The following is a 13,871-nucleotide window of genomic DNA, read 5'->3' on the forward strand; positions in this document are numbered from 1 at the left end:
GCAGCTGACGCCCCTCCCTGACTGAAATCGTCTTGGTTTAGCCCATTAGACAGCACCCACATGCCCCCCAGCTCGGGCAGCATTAACCTTGGAGAGTGAGCGAGTGAGCACGCTCTAATTTGTGCTCTCCTTTACATCCCAGGGACCTTCTGCTCGCCGTTAAGTGGCTGTTTTTTGGGGAAAGAGCAGAAAAAGAAACCATGCGCAGGTGTTTGACAGGGCGGGAATGTGGGGGCCGGGGTGGTTATGGCCATACAGGAGCAGGTTCAGGACAAACAGCTACTTAATTACTGCCCCCCACCCCCCGTCCCCTCTGCAATGTCTGGCCCTTTCCCTTCTCCCTGACCTTGGCTCTCATAAATGCCATCGATGGAACAATTTTTAAGCATCCATTATTAAAGAGAGTCTGAATATAAGAATAAAACAAAACAAAATAAAACAAGCAGCGCTGCCGAGGCAGCGGGAAAAAAAATGATGGCTTTAAAGGTGGGGAGGCCACCAGCCGCACTAACCCTACTAGCTGCCCCCCACACCCCCAAGCTGATTGTCTCTCTTTGCTAATCGATCCATCCTTTACTCTCCATGTGAGTACTGACACACACAGTAACCCAGCACATCACGCCACTGATGTGAGTGCGGTCACTCAGAAAGCCCCCACATTCTACTCACCAGACACACTGTAGGGTAGAAAGCATCCTGCAGCTCACTTTAGCAAAATCATCTCAGTCGGACAATTTGGTTTGTGAGGAAGAAGATCTGCAGCCTCGGATGGGGAAGACATGTGTTTATGAGACAGGAGACCTGCGACCTCGGATGGGGCAGACAGGTGTGTCTGAGAAAGGAGGCTAGTGCCCTCGGAGGGGGGAGGCACGTGTTTATGAGAAAGTCCTCAGATAGGGCAGACAGGTGTTTGTGAGAAAGGCGACCCGCAGCCTCAGATAGGGCAGACAGGTGTGTGTGAGAAAGGCGACCCGCAGCCTCAGATAGGGCAGACAGGTGTTTGTGAGAAAGGCGACCCGCAGCCTCAGATAGGGCAGACAGGTGTGTGTGAGAGAAAGGAGACCTGCAACCTTGGATGGGGTAGACAGGTGTTTGTGAGAAAGGAGACCTGCAGCCTCAGATAGGGCAGACAGGTGTGTGTGAGAGAAAGGAGACCTGCAACCTTGGATGGGGTAGACAGGTGATTGTGAGAAAGGAGACCTGCAGCCTCAGATAGGGCAGACAGGTGTGTGTGAGAGAAAGGAGACCTGCAACCTTGGATGGGGTAGACAGGTGATTGTGAGAAAGGAGACCTGTGGCCTCAGATGGAGCAGACAGGTGTTTGTGAGAAAGGAGACACGTTGCCTCGGATGGGGCAGACAGGTGTGTCTGAGTAAGGAGACCTCGGATGGGGTAGACAGGTGTGTCTGAGTAAGGAGACCTCGGATGGGGTAGATAGGTGTGTCTGAGTAAGGAGACCTCGGATGGGGTAGACAGGTGTGTGTGTGAGAAAGGAGACCTGCGGCCTCAGGTGGGGTAGACAGGTGTTTGTGAGAAAGGAGACCTGCAGCCTCAGATGGGGCAGACAGGTGATTGTGAGAAAAGAGACCTGTGGCCTCAGATGGAGCAGACAGGTGTTTGTGAGAAAGGAGACACGTTGCCTCGGATGGGGCAGACAGGTGTGTCTGAGTAAGGAGACCTTGGATGGGGTAGACAGGTGTGTCTGAGTAAGGAGACCTCGGATGGGGTAGACAGGTGTATCTGAGTAAGGAGACCTCAGATGGGGTAGACAGGTGTGTCTGAGTAAGGAGGCCTCGGATGGGGTAGACAGGTGTGTCTGAGTAAGGAGGCCTCGGATGGGGTAGACAGATGTTTGTGTGAGAAAGGACACCTGCAGCCTTGGATAGGGCAGATGGGTTTATTTTGCCTTACATCCCCTCCTCCCTCTTTCAGCCAAACCAAGGCTCCTTTGGTTCGCACCAGGCTCTTTCTACCAGAGTTTTCTATGCTGATGTCTGCAGTAGCCAGTTCACCATCCCAACTCCAGCGCCTTCATGTGCCGCTCACATTAGCCCATATGTCCTGCAGGGAGCTGGAAGGCAGCCTTGCATGCTGCTTGGTTTATAGGAGAGGTGCCAAACTTCACTCTGTCCCTGGGATTGAGCAAATCACGTCGCCACCTCTTGGCTTCCCTGGGGAATCGCCATAAGCAGGGGCGTCATCTCGGGGCCCAGGTGGGTCACAGCATCCTGAACACATTCACTGATGGCCCCCGCTTACAGGGAGCAGGCAGATCACGTGTGGTGCTACGTACCACCCTGCCTCTACCCCCTCCCTCCCCCCACCCACCCCCTGCGGCTGATGGCTCACACGCACCAACATCTGCGATTCACACTTGTCTTAAGCTTCCAAGTCGGTCGGCGGCTCTCACAACCGTGATGGCTAAACTTAGCCTCCTTCCGGCACTTCTCCAACCCCAGCCCCCCACCCCCCCCGCCCTGTCACCCCACCCCCAGACAAGATGAGATGATTAACAGGGATTCACTGATGATTTTTAATAGCAGAGACAAATTTAGAAGATGCATTTTTATCAGAGCCTGTTTTTCAAAGCTGTACTAGCTGTGGGCCAAAACTAGACCACTGGCATTCTGGAACGATTAGCTGGACATTGCATCCGCTTTGTTTCCTCGGGAGAAGCTGCAGGCATGTGGGGAGGTGCAATAAAACATTCACAATTCAGGGGATTTTGCCGAAACAGGATGTGGAAGGTGTGGATGCTTAGGAGTCACATTACTACCAAGAAGCGGAATAATGGCACCCTTATGTCTCAATGGAAAATAGGGAGAGGCCGGCAGATAGACAGCCAGAGAATCGTAATGACCACCCAATCTCTTCCGCTCCTGCAAATGATTTTTCACTCCACACACAGAAATGTCATAATCTAGATACAGATAGAGAGGTAGAGGGGAGAGGTTTTTGACAAGTGGCAAATTAAAGTCTACGCTACTCATATTTCTGACTATCTCGCTATGCTTGGAAACTCTCCCTGTCCACTCGTTTGACAGGCTCACCTTTACTTGTGAGGTCCATGCTAGTTCTTCACTGGCTCTGTCTTTCTAGCCTCGTATAGTATCATCGGGATCGGTCTTGTTGTTGGGTCTAACCAAGGTTAGGAGAACCAGTAGAGGGACCCATTAGAGAGCAGCATACGTTGCATTGTCTTTCACTGTGTGTACATGTACCTCATGTCAACATTACACTGCGCTGTGGTAGTAGGTGTTTAGCGCTTGTTCTTCAGGAGGCGTAGCAGTAAATGGACAGTGGGGTTTATGGTTCAGGGCCCAGAAGGTCTTCAGCTGCCTCACCTAAGCCCCGATAAGAACATCTGTAAATAAACATAAAGCAGGGAGCAGGCTTTGAGTTATGACACCAGCTAGACACTTAAATAATGCCATGTATAACAAAAGAGTCATCAGACATGTGTAAAAGTTTTTAAATGTTGACAGGGGTAGAGGACAGACAAATATTAGGCCATCGTGGGTGGCGAAGAGAGAGCAGCGTGGCGGCCAGCGGCAGCCGTTGAATGACAATGACGAGCGTTAGTTTCTCATCCCTATGCCAGGTTTATCATGCCGGCTTTCCTTTTGTCATTGGGGCTGTTCAAACAGCGCCTGTTTGCACTTCAGCTTCTCTGCATATGATTTCCACCCCCCCAGACGGGGCTGATCTTGAAATATCCTTTTTTGTTTTCCACATATCAGGAATGTGGCTCCCTGAAGGCTTCAATTAAAGGTGTTAAAGTTGAGAGCGATTATCCAAGGCAAGTGCAGATTAATGAACTCTGCTGTTTGGGTGAGCTCTGGAGTGGGGGGTGGGGGGTATGTGGGGGGGGGGGGGGTCTGGTGACCTTCCTGAAACCTACATGTCAGCCCCTCCTCCCTGATGCTCTCTCAAGGCTCCAGACAGGTGGCACATTTAGCCTTGCTTACAGTGCCTGGAATAGACGGACTGAATTATGAAATCTGCAGTGCAGTGTGCTGCTGTGGTTACCCACCATAACGTGTCAACAGCTGTGACTCTTGGGTACACTGAAGATTTTCATTTTTGTCCACCTTGTTAAACAGCTGGAAAACTGCATAATAATGAAATATATACATGCAAAATAAATAAACACTGCCATTTCAAGTGTTTACCAGGCTTTACCCTAACAAGGTGTCTTTCCAATGGGGAAGCTAGTCATTATCATTGCTTAGGGTGTTTTGAGCCAGAAGCATAGACAAGCTTGTGGAGATGTAAATCATTTCATGGACAGCAACGGGACACTATAAGAATAGAGTTTTATATTGTGCGGACAGCATGAGAACACTGTAGCCATGGAGACTTGGATTGATGTTTGGACAGCATGAGAACACTGTAGCCATGGAGACTTGGATTGATGTTTGGACAGCATGAGAACACTGTAGCCATGGAAGCTTGGATTGTTGTTTGGACAGCATGAGAACACTGTAGCCATGGAGACTTGGATTGTTGTTTGGACAGCATGAGAACACTATAGCCATGAAAGCTTGGATTGTTGTTTGGACAGCATGAGAACACTGTAGCCACGGAAGCTTGGATTGTTACTTGGACAGCATGAGAACACTGTAGCCATGGAGACTTAGATTGTTGTTTTGACAGCACGAGAACACTGTAGCCATGGAGACTTGGATTGTTATTTGGACAGCATGAGAACACTGTAGCCATAGAAGTTTGGATTGTTGTTTTGACAGCATGAGAACACTGTAGCCATGGAGACTTGGATTGATGTTTGGACAGCATGAGAACACTGTAGCCATGGAAGCTTGGATTGATGTTTGGACAGCATGAGAACACTGTAGCCATGGAAGCTTGGATTGTTGTTTGGACAGCATGAGAACACTGTAGCCATGGAAGTTTGGATTGATGTTTGGACAGCATGAGAACACTGTAGCCATGGAAGCTTGGATTGTTGTTTGGACAGCATGAGAACACTGTAGCCATGGAAGCTTGGATTGTTGTTTGGACAGCATGAGAACACTGTAGCCATGGAGACTTGGATTGTTGTTTGGACAGCATGAGAACACTGTAGCCATGGAGACTTGGATTGTTGTTTGGACAGCATGAGATCACTGTAGCCATGAAAGCTTGGATTGTTGTTTGGACAGCATGAGAACACTGTAGCCACGGAAGCTTGGATTGTTACTTGGACAGCATGAGAACACTGTAGCCATGGAGACTTAGATTGTTGTTTGGACAGCATGAGAACACTAGCCATAGATTCTTGGATTGTTATTTGGACAGCATTAGAACACTGTAGCCGTGGAGACTTAGATTGTTGTTTGGACAGCATGAGAACACTGTAGCCGTGGAGACTTAGATTGTTGTTTGGACAGCATGAGAACACTGTAGCCGTGGAGACTTACAGTAGATTGTTGTTTGGACAGCATGAGAACACTGTAGCCGTGGAGACTTAGATTGTTGTTTGGACAGCATGAGAATACTAGTCATGGAAGCCTGGATTGTTTTGTGTGCAGCTAGAGAAGATTGTGTTTGTGGACATTTGGACGATTGCATTTTCTGACTTCCCAGCTTTGCCTTAAATATAGAGAGATGTGGTGTCCCATAGGTGCTACAGCATCCCTCTGCTTTGAGCAGAGAAACTTCACTTTAATTGGTAGAAAGTAAGAACACCAACACACACCAACATTAATCACTCTGGGTATGTAAATAGCACAATGCCAGACACTGAAGTGACAGATTGCACACATGTTCGTACATGGAGCATTTGGAGAAGCTGGTGTCTCCGAGACGTGTTCATTTCCCGCAGCAGCGGCCAGGGATGCAGCTGTCCCCTTCGCGAGGCTTGCATTTTAATGCTTATTGCTAACAGCCCGTAATCTCTTTGGGTTTCTTCCTCATGTGATGCAAAGGGAAGATGTGGACTTTTCGTATGGGGACAGTTCTAGTGGCGCTGCTCCACACGGATCAGTGTGAAAAGGGGCACCAAGGATTAGAACAGTAATTTCCCGTTGAGCCTCATGCCATCTCTAATCGGCCCACAGCGGCCTTGCAGTCAGTTTGGCCGCAGAAGGGCTGCATGTCTCTGAGGGTATGGCCACAGAGCAGCGGCCAGGTCCTGAGTCAGTCATTTTGGGCACATATACACTGCGCGGCTCTGTCACTTATTACCCTTTTATGGCAGATGAACACAGATAAATATGATTCATATCCAACAAATCTAACGTCCCCAAGCGCAATATTACCTTTTTATCATCTGACGGGGGGGGGGGAGTATGCGCTAATGGTTTGCATGCCGATCCAGTCGGGCCTTTTGTGGGTGGCTCTATGAAAATCCCATCACGTCAGCATGTTTTTGTTACCGAACTGTTACTGGAAGCTGTTCAGCATTCTCCTGTTCCCCACTACGCCCGCCGTCCTGCTGCTTCTTTCCCAGCCGCTGACCCGTCCCGTTTACCTTCCAGCGCCAGCATCCCATTTTTTCCAGTTTCTTGTTTAGCGATTCCGGCATTCATCACAAGTACCGTTGGATGCACTGTTTATCATTTGGTCTGAGTTGTCTGACTTGTTTCCTCAGCCCTGCCCTGAGCCCGGGGGTATGTCTACAGTGATACCAGAGGCGCCGAGATCCAGTATCGGGTTGGCAAGGGCATTGAGGTCAGGCTGCCTGTTGGCCATGCAGTGTCTGCGGGGCTCTGGAGTTCCAGCTGTGGAAAGGGTGTTGGATTGTACTGAGAGAGGCGTGAGCCGAGGATTAGAAACAAAATCGATGGATTCTCTTCGCTCTTTTCACTGGATAACAGAGGTATCTCATGGTATTGGCCCGGCGGGATCTCGTGATCCGGTGCGGACTGTCTGGTGGCAGAAACTCCGGTCCAGGCAGAACTTCAGGCTTAACCCCGATGGACGGGGCTCTTGTAATCAGGGAGACAGCGGTCCGCTGGGTCGTTTGGGTCCTCACTGTGCCTGAGCCTGACCGTAAGCGCTGTGGTCAGCCAGAGCGTAAGCTCTGCATCCTGTTTTTCCTGTAAGTGTAGCCCAAACCGTTCAGCGCCCGTGCAGAATTTCATCCTGTCATTTATACCCCCGGATCTTTCCACAGAAGCTTTGTACTCTAAAACCATCCTCAGCGATCCTAGCACGTGAGCATTTGCAAGCATCCCCACAGCTGGGTCCACAACCGATGACAGCAACAGGACACCAGAGAGGTGTTGTGGTGCGCGGCACCGGTTCACGCCTGGTCCACTGGGCCGTCGTTTTGTCTTCAGAACCCTTTGCCCGAAGATTCCTGCAATGATCTGAACAGCAAATAACCCAATAACAGCAAATAACAGGCTGCAGAGTTTCCAGTATCCCAGACCTACAGATATTGATGAAGCTTGTTATTGATTCCATGTATGGTAACAGTGGTGTGAATTGGTGCTGCTGGTAATGTTTGTGAAATCGGGTTCTGTTAATAGGAACTGCACTGTGAGCTGGGATGCAGGATGTACTATGGCATGGAATTGTGGGGTGGGGGAGGGGAGGGTTGGGCGGGGGTGGGAGGGGGTTGATGACCTAGATGACAAACCCCCTAACTTTGTGTCTCTATATCTCATTCCCCCCCACATGTAGAAAATTAGCAAAGCAAGCAGTGTTCGAAAACGGGCACGAGAGCCTTATAGAGATGGACGTATTCACTCCGGCGTGCCACGATGGCGGCTGTGAGGACGGGTACGTTCTGCTGAGTGTCTGCATGAGGCCGGTGTCGGCGCCAACCCGGCACACGCGGCGCTGCAGATCCCCCTTCTCTTCCCATTGTTCTTGGTTCTGTTTGCTTTGTTTGTTCGGCTGGGCGGGGGGTAGTGGGTGGTGGTGGGGGTGGGGGGGGGGGGGGTTACATAATACCCTTTGTGTTTCAGCCGGGATTTTAGGTGGGCGAGTGGAGCTGCTGTAAACTCGCACGTTTCCTGTGAATCTTAAGAGGCGACGCTTCAGTGTTAAGAGTTTCACTCCATGCAATTTTTGGGTCCTTATTTTGGTTCATTTGATTCAGAAAGTTGACAACTATACAGTATATTCAAAAAGGCATTAAATTCAGTACATTTGTCTGATTAGTCACCTGACCCCAGGTGAGACGTTCTACTGCTTACAGATGAGCAGCTGAAACACAGAGAGTGTGTTCAGCTTATACCTAGAACATTCCAAAAGGGGCATTCAGGTAACAGAGCACCCCCCCCTGCTGGAACCTCCCGGTGCCACACCCACCCAGCCTGCAGTGACGTGATGCAGGAAAAGAATCTGATAATTAAACCTTATTGACTGACAACTAATTGAATTTTAACAGAAGAAGCTGCCAGTTTCATGTTACACTATGTGGAAATTTAAATCATTCGTCAGTGATCACAGGGCAAGATAAAGTTAACAGCGTAAGAGTGGTAAGCATTGTATTGGAGATAAACCATTTCAAAAGTTTAATTACTTAAATGGCTTACAGATAATAATGACAGCCTGATGGGTTTTTTCTAATTATCATAAAGCCGCATATTTCATCCTTGTCTCACAAATTGTCTTATTGATTGAAATGCTTTGTCTTCAATAAGTAATTCAGAATTTGGGTGCTGTCTTATTTAACACGCCGCAAACAGCCTCATTAAGACGTCAGCCTGCTCTGTAATATAGGAGCCACACGTAAAATTGCGTTTAATTCGTCTTTGACGGCGCGGCCGTGACGGGCCCTCATTCCCGGCCCTTAGCGCCACGTGGCGTGCGGGGGCATCTGCTGGCCCTCAGCTTGGCACATAAACAAAGCCAAAACTAGCTGAGTGTGTCCAAAGAGCTCTTTTCACTTTCATATGGGAACGATTTTAAACAATTAAAAGGAAGAAATGAGAGCACATCTCCGAACAGCGTGAAGCGGCGCGCAATCAGAGTGCTTTTAACAAGGGCGGCAGCTCATGCAGACGCTCGTCTCCCCAGCGCCCCCTCCAGGGCCGTTCCTACACCGCGGAGGGACGCCGTTCGTCGCCGGACCTGGCCACTAAGGCCCGCATTGGGCCGCTAGCCGTGCTTGCGGGAGCATAGCGCCCAACTGGCGCCAAGGTTTTTTTTTTAAACCTCTCCTCCCCTCCATCAGCGACGGCGCCTCTCACAGGGGTGCAGAAGTTAATAGAAAGCAGCCAACTAATGAATTTGATTAAAATAGCTGACCTCGTTAATTACCATAGGCCCCCTGGTCTATTAGTCAATCATAGTTTTACTGGAGGGCAGTGGGGGATTTAGGAATAAGCCTTCTGTTGTTTTATTACTATATAATTTGTAAGAGAGAGGTAGGAATGGAGAACGGGGGTGGGGGGGGAGTGGGGGGGCACGTCGGCGTCACTCTGAGACACTTTGTTTGTGTCCCCACGGATGTATTTTATAATGAAAGTGTCATCCTTGTCATCTGAATGCCTTAATCGATGTGAATTTCTTTCGTTTCTCCTTTTTCTCTCAGGCACTTTCTCTTCAAGACAGGTACCGGCACGACTCCTCTCTTCAGCACGGCAACCCCAGGCTACACCATGGCGACCGGGGCCGTGTACTCCCCGCCCACCCGGCCCCTGCCCCGCAACACACTCTCCAGGAGTGCCTTCAAGTTCAAGAAGTCCTCCAAGATGTGCTCCTGGAGGTGTACCGCCCTGAGCGCCGTGGCTGTGTCCGTGCTCCTGTCCGTGGTGCTCTGCTACTGCATAGGTAACCAGCCACATGCCATGCCCCTTCAAACGACCCCACCCCTTCCCTGGCCCCACCCCTTCAAACGACCCCGCCCATTCCCTGGCCACACCCCTTAGAACGACCCCACCCCTTCCCTGGCCCCGCCCCTACAAACGACTCCGCCCCTTCAAACGACCCCGCCCATTCCCTGGCCCCACCCCTTCAAACGACCCCACTCCTTCCCTGGCCCCACCCCATCATTTGAGACCACTACTTCCCTCATGGGATCACACTGGACTGAACAAATTATATTTCCCTGTGTATTCCGAGGACTGTTAGCTCGGCACCGACATGAACGCTACAATCGTAGTGGTGTCGGAGTGCAGACTTACGGACACGCTGTCAATGTGGCTCGTGTTTCAGGGCCACGAAAAACGTCACTGGCTAAATGCTGCCATCGTTCGCTTTTAAATATCTGTGTGGTTGGTTTGTCCGAGTGCCTCAGTCAAGAAGTCTGGTGCATCAGGGCTCCAACACCATAGTGACTAAGCGATCGCAGAGAGACTCGGGGATTGGGGGCTTTGGATGAGTGTGTCCTGTGTAAGTGGTTAAAGACAGTGGGTCCTGACCAGAGGAAAGGAAATCAATGTATATAGACCTCAGCAGAGTACGAAGGGGGAAGCTCCAGATTGGCAGCAGGCCTGCCCGTGTCATGCGTCACCGGGGACTGGGCGGCCACAGCACCCTCATCCAGCGCCCCCCCCCCCCCCCCCGGCCACTATCTTTGCGAAGGCGTCCTCTGAACGGCTCCCGTTACTCGGGATGCGCGTTCAGATAAAACAAGCTGCGCGGGACATGTGATACGAGGAGAATAACAGAGATCTTCCCAGAATAGAGGAGATTTATCGCCCAGCGGCTGGTCGATAACTAATTGAAAGTGTGAGCTATAAGGTTTCGGATATTGACACAGGAATCACATGGCTGCCGTAATTAATGGGGATGGGATGCTTAAAGGGACCGGGTGGAGGCCGGGGATGGGGGGGCACATCGGCCTCTCGTGCCAATGCCCGCCTCACCATTGGAGGCCCGAGGTTAGTGCATCGCAGTCGCAGGGGGGTCTGGGGGAAGCACTGATTGAACACCATTGACTTGAACAGTGGCACAGTGGGGAGGGGGGATAATTTATGGAAAAATATGGATTCCTAATCACAACAGAGGCCTGTGGGGGACAAACACAGCGCATTCAGCAGCTCTCATCTGGCGGCTCTCTTTTTGGTACCAGTCCAGCTTTTATTACGAGACTTCATCACCTTCCGGTGTCACGCTGAGTCAGCCGTAGGAAGGGGGGGCATGGTTCTCTGACTCGGGTGGCTGAATTAAAAGCCCGGGAATCTGTGTCGGTTAGGAGGGCAACTTTGTCACCAGGAGGTTACTAGGTCACATCTCAAGGGACCATGCTGTTGTACCCTTGGGCAAAGTACTTAACCTGATTCGCTCTGGTGCGATGTGCAGCTGGCTTATTGTATGAAAAAAACAGCAAAGGAAGGGGGAGCAGCTGTGAAGCTGGTGATTCATTTAACACAATAAAAATGGCCGCCTCGGGGGGTATTCTCTGGGTCTCAGTGAATGCCACAGCCCAGCAGTAACTCTGTGTACTGCTCACCCTAGCTGGCGTTTGGGGTGATGAGCCATGTTCTGCTCGTCCTATTGGTCGGTCGCCTCCCTCCACGCCCTTTTGTTTTTTACCAATCAGAGAGCAGTGCTTGGCATGCTGTCTTCGCTCATTGTCTTTCCGCACTGCTACAGAGGTTAGCGATGGGATTAAAAACGCACCAAGTTGAGTGCAAAAGCACAGCGTTAATTAAACGTAAGCACTTCGTTACGAGTGTCACTGTGGCCCTCGTGCACAAACCTGTGGCCGCAGAGCGCCGTGCTGCACCGTGATGACTCCTATGTTTCTCCTCCTCTAAAGCGATGTCTCCGCTGGGTTTTGTCCGCTCTCATTTGGAGATCGTTCCTCTTCCTGCACCACAAAGAAAGTCAGTCTTCCATGCACTGTGAGGCGGGGTGGGGGGAGCTCAAGGCAATCTGTCAGGACTAACCGGCGCATTACCGCTCTCCCGCCGCTCGTTGTGCTTCCTTGTCGTATTTTTCAGAGCTGCTCTGGCCTGCTCACCTTGATGCTGCCGCTCGCTCGCCATCTCCGCATCCAATCCGATGGCTGACGGTGCCATCCTCACCGAGTGAGGGCTCGCACCCAGCCCCCCCGGCAGACACGCGTTTACCGGCTTTGTGCCGTAGAACAGGAGTGCGGAATCGCTATTCCTGTTCCAGGAATCCCGCTCCGAGCAAGCCGACTCCTCTCTCTCTCTCCCACGTGCTCTCTCAGCCTCACTGAATCTGTCTTCCTCAGCCCCCCCCCCCCCCCCCTTGCATTAGTCATCCGGGGAGCAGTCTGAGGGCCCCATCGGAGGAGGGGGGGGGGGCAGCCTGAGCCAAACTTTCCAGAGTCTTTGTTACAAACCGGCTGATTATCCCCCCTCCCTGGGCTCTGCACGCCAGGGGCGTTAACGTGCTCGTTCGTTTCTCTGGGAAGCATCTGCTTCTTACCAATTGCGATGTGAGTCCCTCCCCATGCGAAAGGGTGGGGTCTGCATCCGCGGCGGCGGTATAGCCGTTCCGTTTGGTACGTGTGTTTAACAACTGTGCTGAATAAAAGCATCTGGTGAGTCTGCTGATGTTCTTGTTAAAAACATATGAATTGATGGTACTGATTGAGTAATTATGAAGCCTACAGCTGTCACTCGTCCCTCCTGGGGGGAGCTCCGCCCCTGGTCTCTCATTGGTCAGTCTCACTGTGACTTGAGCTCCTGGCAGTGCGGGTTTGATGGATGCCCGAACTGCCTGGCCCAGCCCTTCCCCTGCAGCCTGCTTTGCCATGTGTGAGCGTCTGTGCCTGTCTGCTTTCATGGGGGGGCTAAACCAACCCCCCCCCCCCCACTATCCTGACAGATTGTCCACATCGTCCCTTAGTGGTGTTGTTGGTCAGGGTCTGAAGAGTGCATGCTCTCCATGTGCTACTGCACACGCGTGCCGACGCACACACATGCTGACGCACACGCGTGCCGACGCACACGCAGCTTTGATTAATAGCCTGTTTCCTGCCACTCCTGGGACACATGCAGATCACAATTATCATCACCGAGGGTTGTCCTGCTCATCCCACAGCCTGCCCTACTCATAGCTCCGTATGCACCTGAGGTGCTGTTTGCCTTCACGGCCCCAAATCCGAAACCTTTCATCACCTTCCGGAACATTCCTGAGCATGCCGGGATGTAATGCCGTAAGATTTAAAGGCTGGAGCAGCATTATATGGCGAGTTATGCACCGACACCAGCCCAAAAGGCCGACCTTTTAATGTAATCTACTCTAACAGTAAACTTGTAATGAAATCATACTCAGCAAGACAGAGTTTAATGTCGTTTACGAAACGTCGCTGATGAGCTGTTGAATTAATTCTCCCAGCAGAAGAGCAACTGAGTTTTATGGCTCTGCTAAGTTACTGCTTTCATCTGCACACTCCCGTCTTCCCTCTCTCCCACAGCCATGCACCTCCTCGGCTTGAACTGGCAGCTCCAGGAAGCAGAGAACGTCGCCTTTGAGAACGGACAGCCCAAGTCGGACACCGCACCCACGAACGCTGTCACCGTGCTCTCAGCCGACAGCGGTAAGAGGCGGGGACAAAGTGGGGGGCAGGTGAATCGGTTAGGGCTTCGGAGTCTTCTCTGTCTGTATTTGGGGAGGGGGAGACGGGGTTCGGTTTTAAGGGGTGACAGTGCAACAAAATGTAAACAAATGGAAAAATGGTGTAGAAACACGTAGCGCATACTCACCCGCAGGCTGTCAAAACACAACACTGATGTATGTGTGTGTGCCCCAGGAGCAGGGGGTGGCAATGAATCAAGCCAAACAAGGACTGTCAGCTTCCTCTCTAATGAGGAAGACATGTCTCCTCAACATGTGGCTAAAAGGTGCCCCCACCCCTTTGCCCCCTGCCATTTCTGAAGTTTGATTCTCTGTTCGATGATGGTTTACCATTTTGTGACAGATGTTGTCCAACCAGTCACTTTCCCTGTATTTGCTGTCTTATCCCCGGATTTTCTTGGGTGGACAGCATTCTC

The 13,871-nt window shown here is 51.1% G+C and overlaps 1 protein-coding gene and 1 long non-coding RNA gene across 2 annotated transcripts in view; one reads left to right on the plus strand and one right to left on the minus strand.

The window, feature by feature from the left end:
- The window catches only part of LOC111845786 (teneurin-3-like), a 301,519-nt gene that overhangs the window by 232,143 nt on the left and 55,505 nt on the right, over positions 1 to 13,871 (plus strand). Inside the window, exons 15-17 of the mRNA XM_072707755.1 lie at positions 7,630 to 7,728; positions 9,491 to 9,729; positions 13,295 to 13,417. Of these exons, the coding sequence (XP_072563856.1) occupies positions 7,630 to 7,728; positions 9,491 to 9,729; positions 13,295 to 13,417 (461 nt within the window). The remainder of the gene's footprint in view (positions 1 to 7,629; positions 7,729 to 9,490; positions 9,730 to 13,294; positions 13,418 to 13,871) is intronic.
- On the minus strand, positions 2,626 to 12,043 carry LOC140583113 (uncharacterized). The gene is made up of 3 exons (XR_011985902.1): positions 11,793 to 12,043; positions 11,603 to 11,713; positions 2,626 to 3,364 (listed from the first exon to the last, which is right to left on the minus strand). It is a non-coding gene; the product is annotated as an uncharacterized lncRNA (long non-coding RNA).

This window comes from Paramormyrops kingsleyae, chromosome 25 (genome assembly GCF_048594095.1).
Source record: "Paramormyrops kingsleyae isolate MSU_618 chromosome 25, PKINGS_0.4, whole genome shotgun sequence".
NCBI classification, from domain to species: domain Eukaryota; kingdom Metazoa; phylum Chordata; class Actinopteri; order Osteoglossiformes; family Mormyridae; genus Paramormyrops; species Paramormyrops kingsleyae.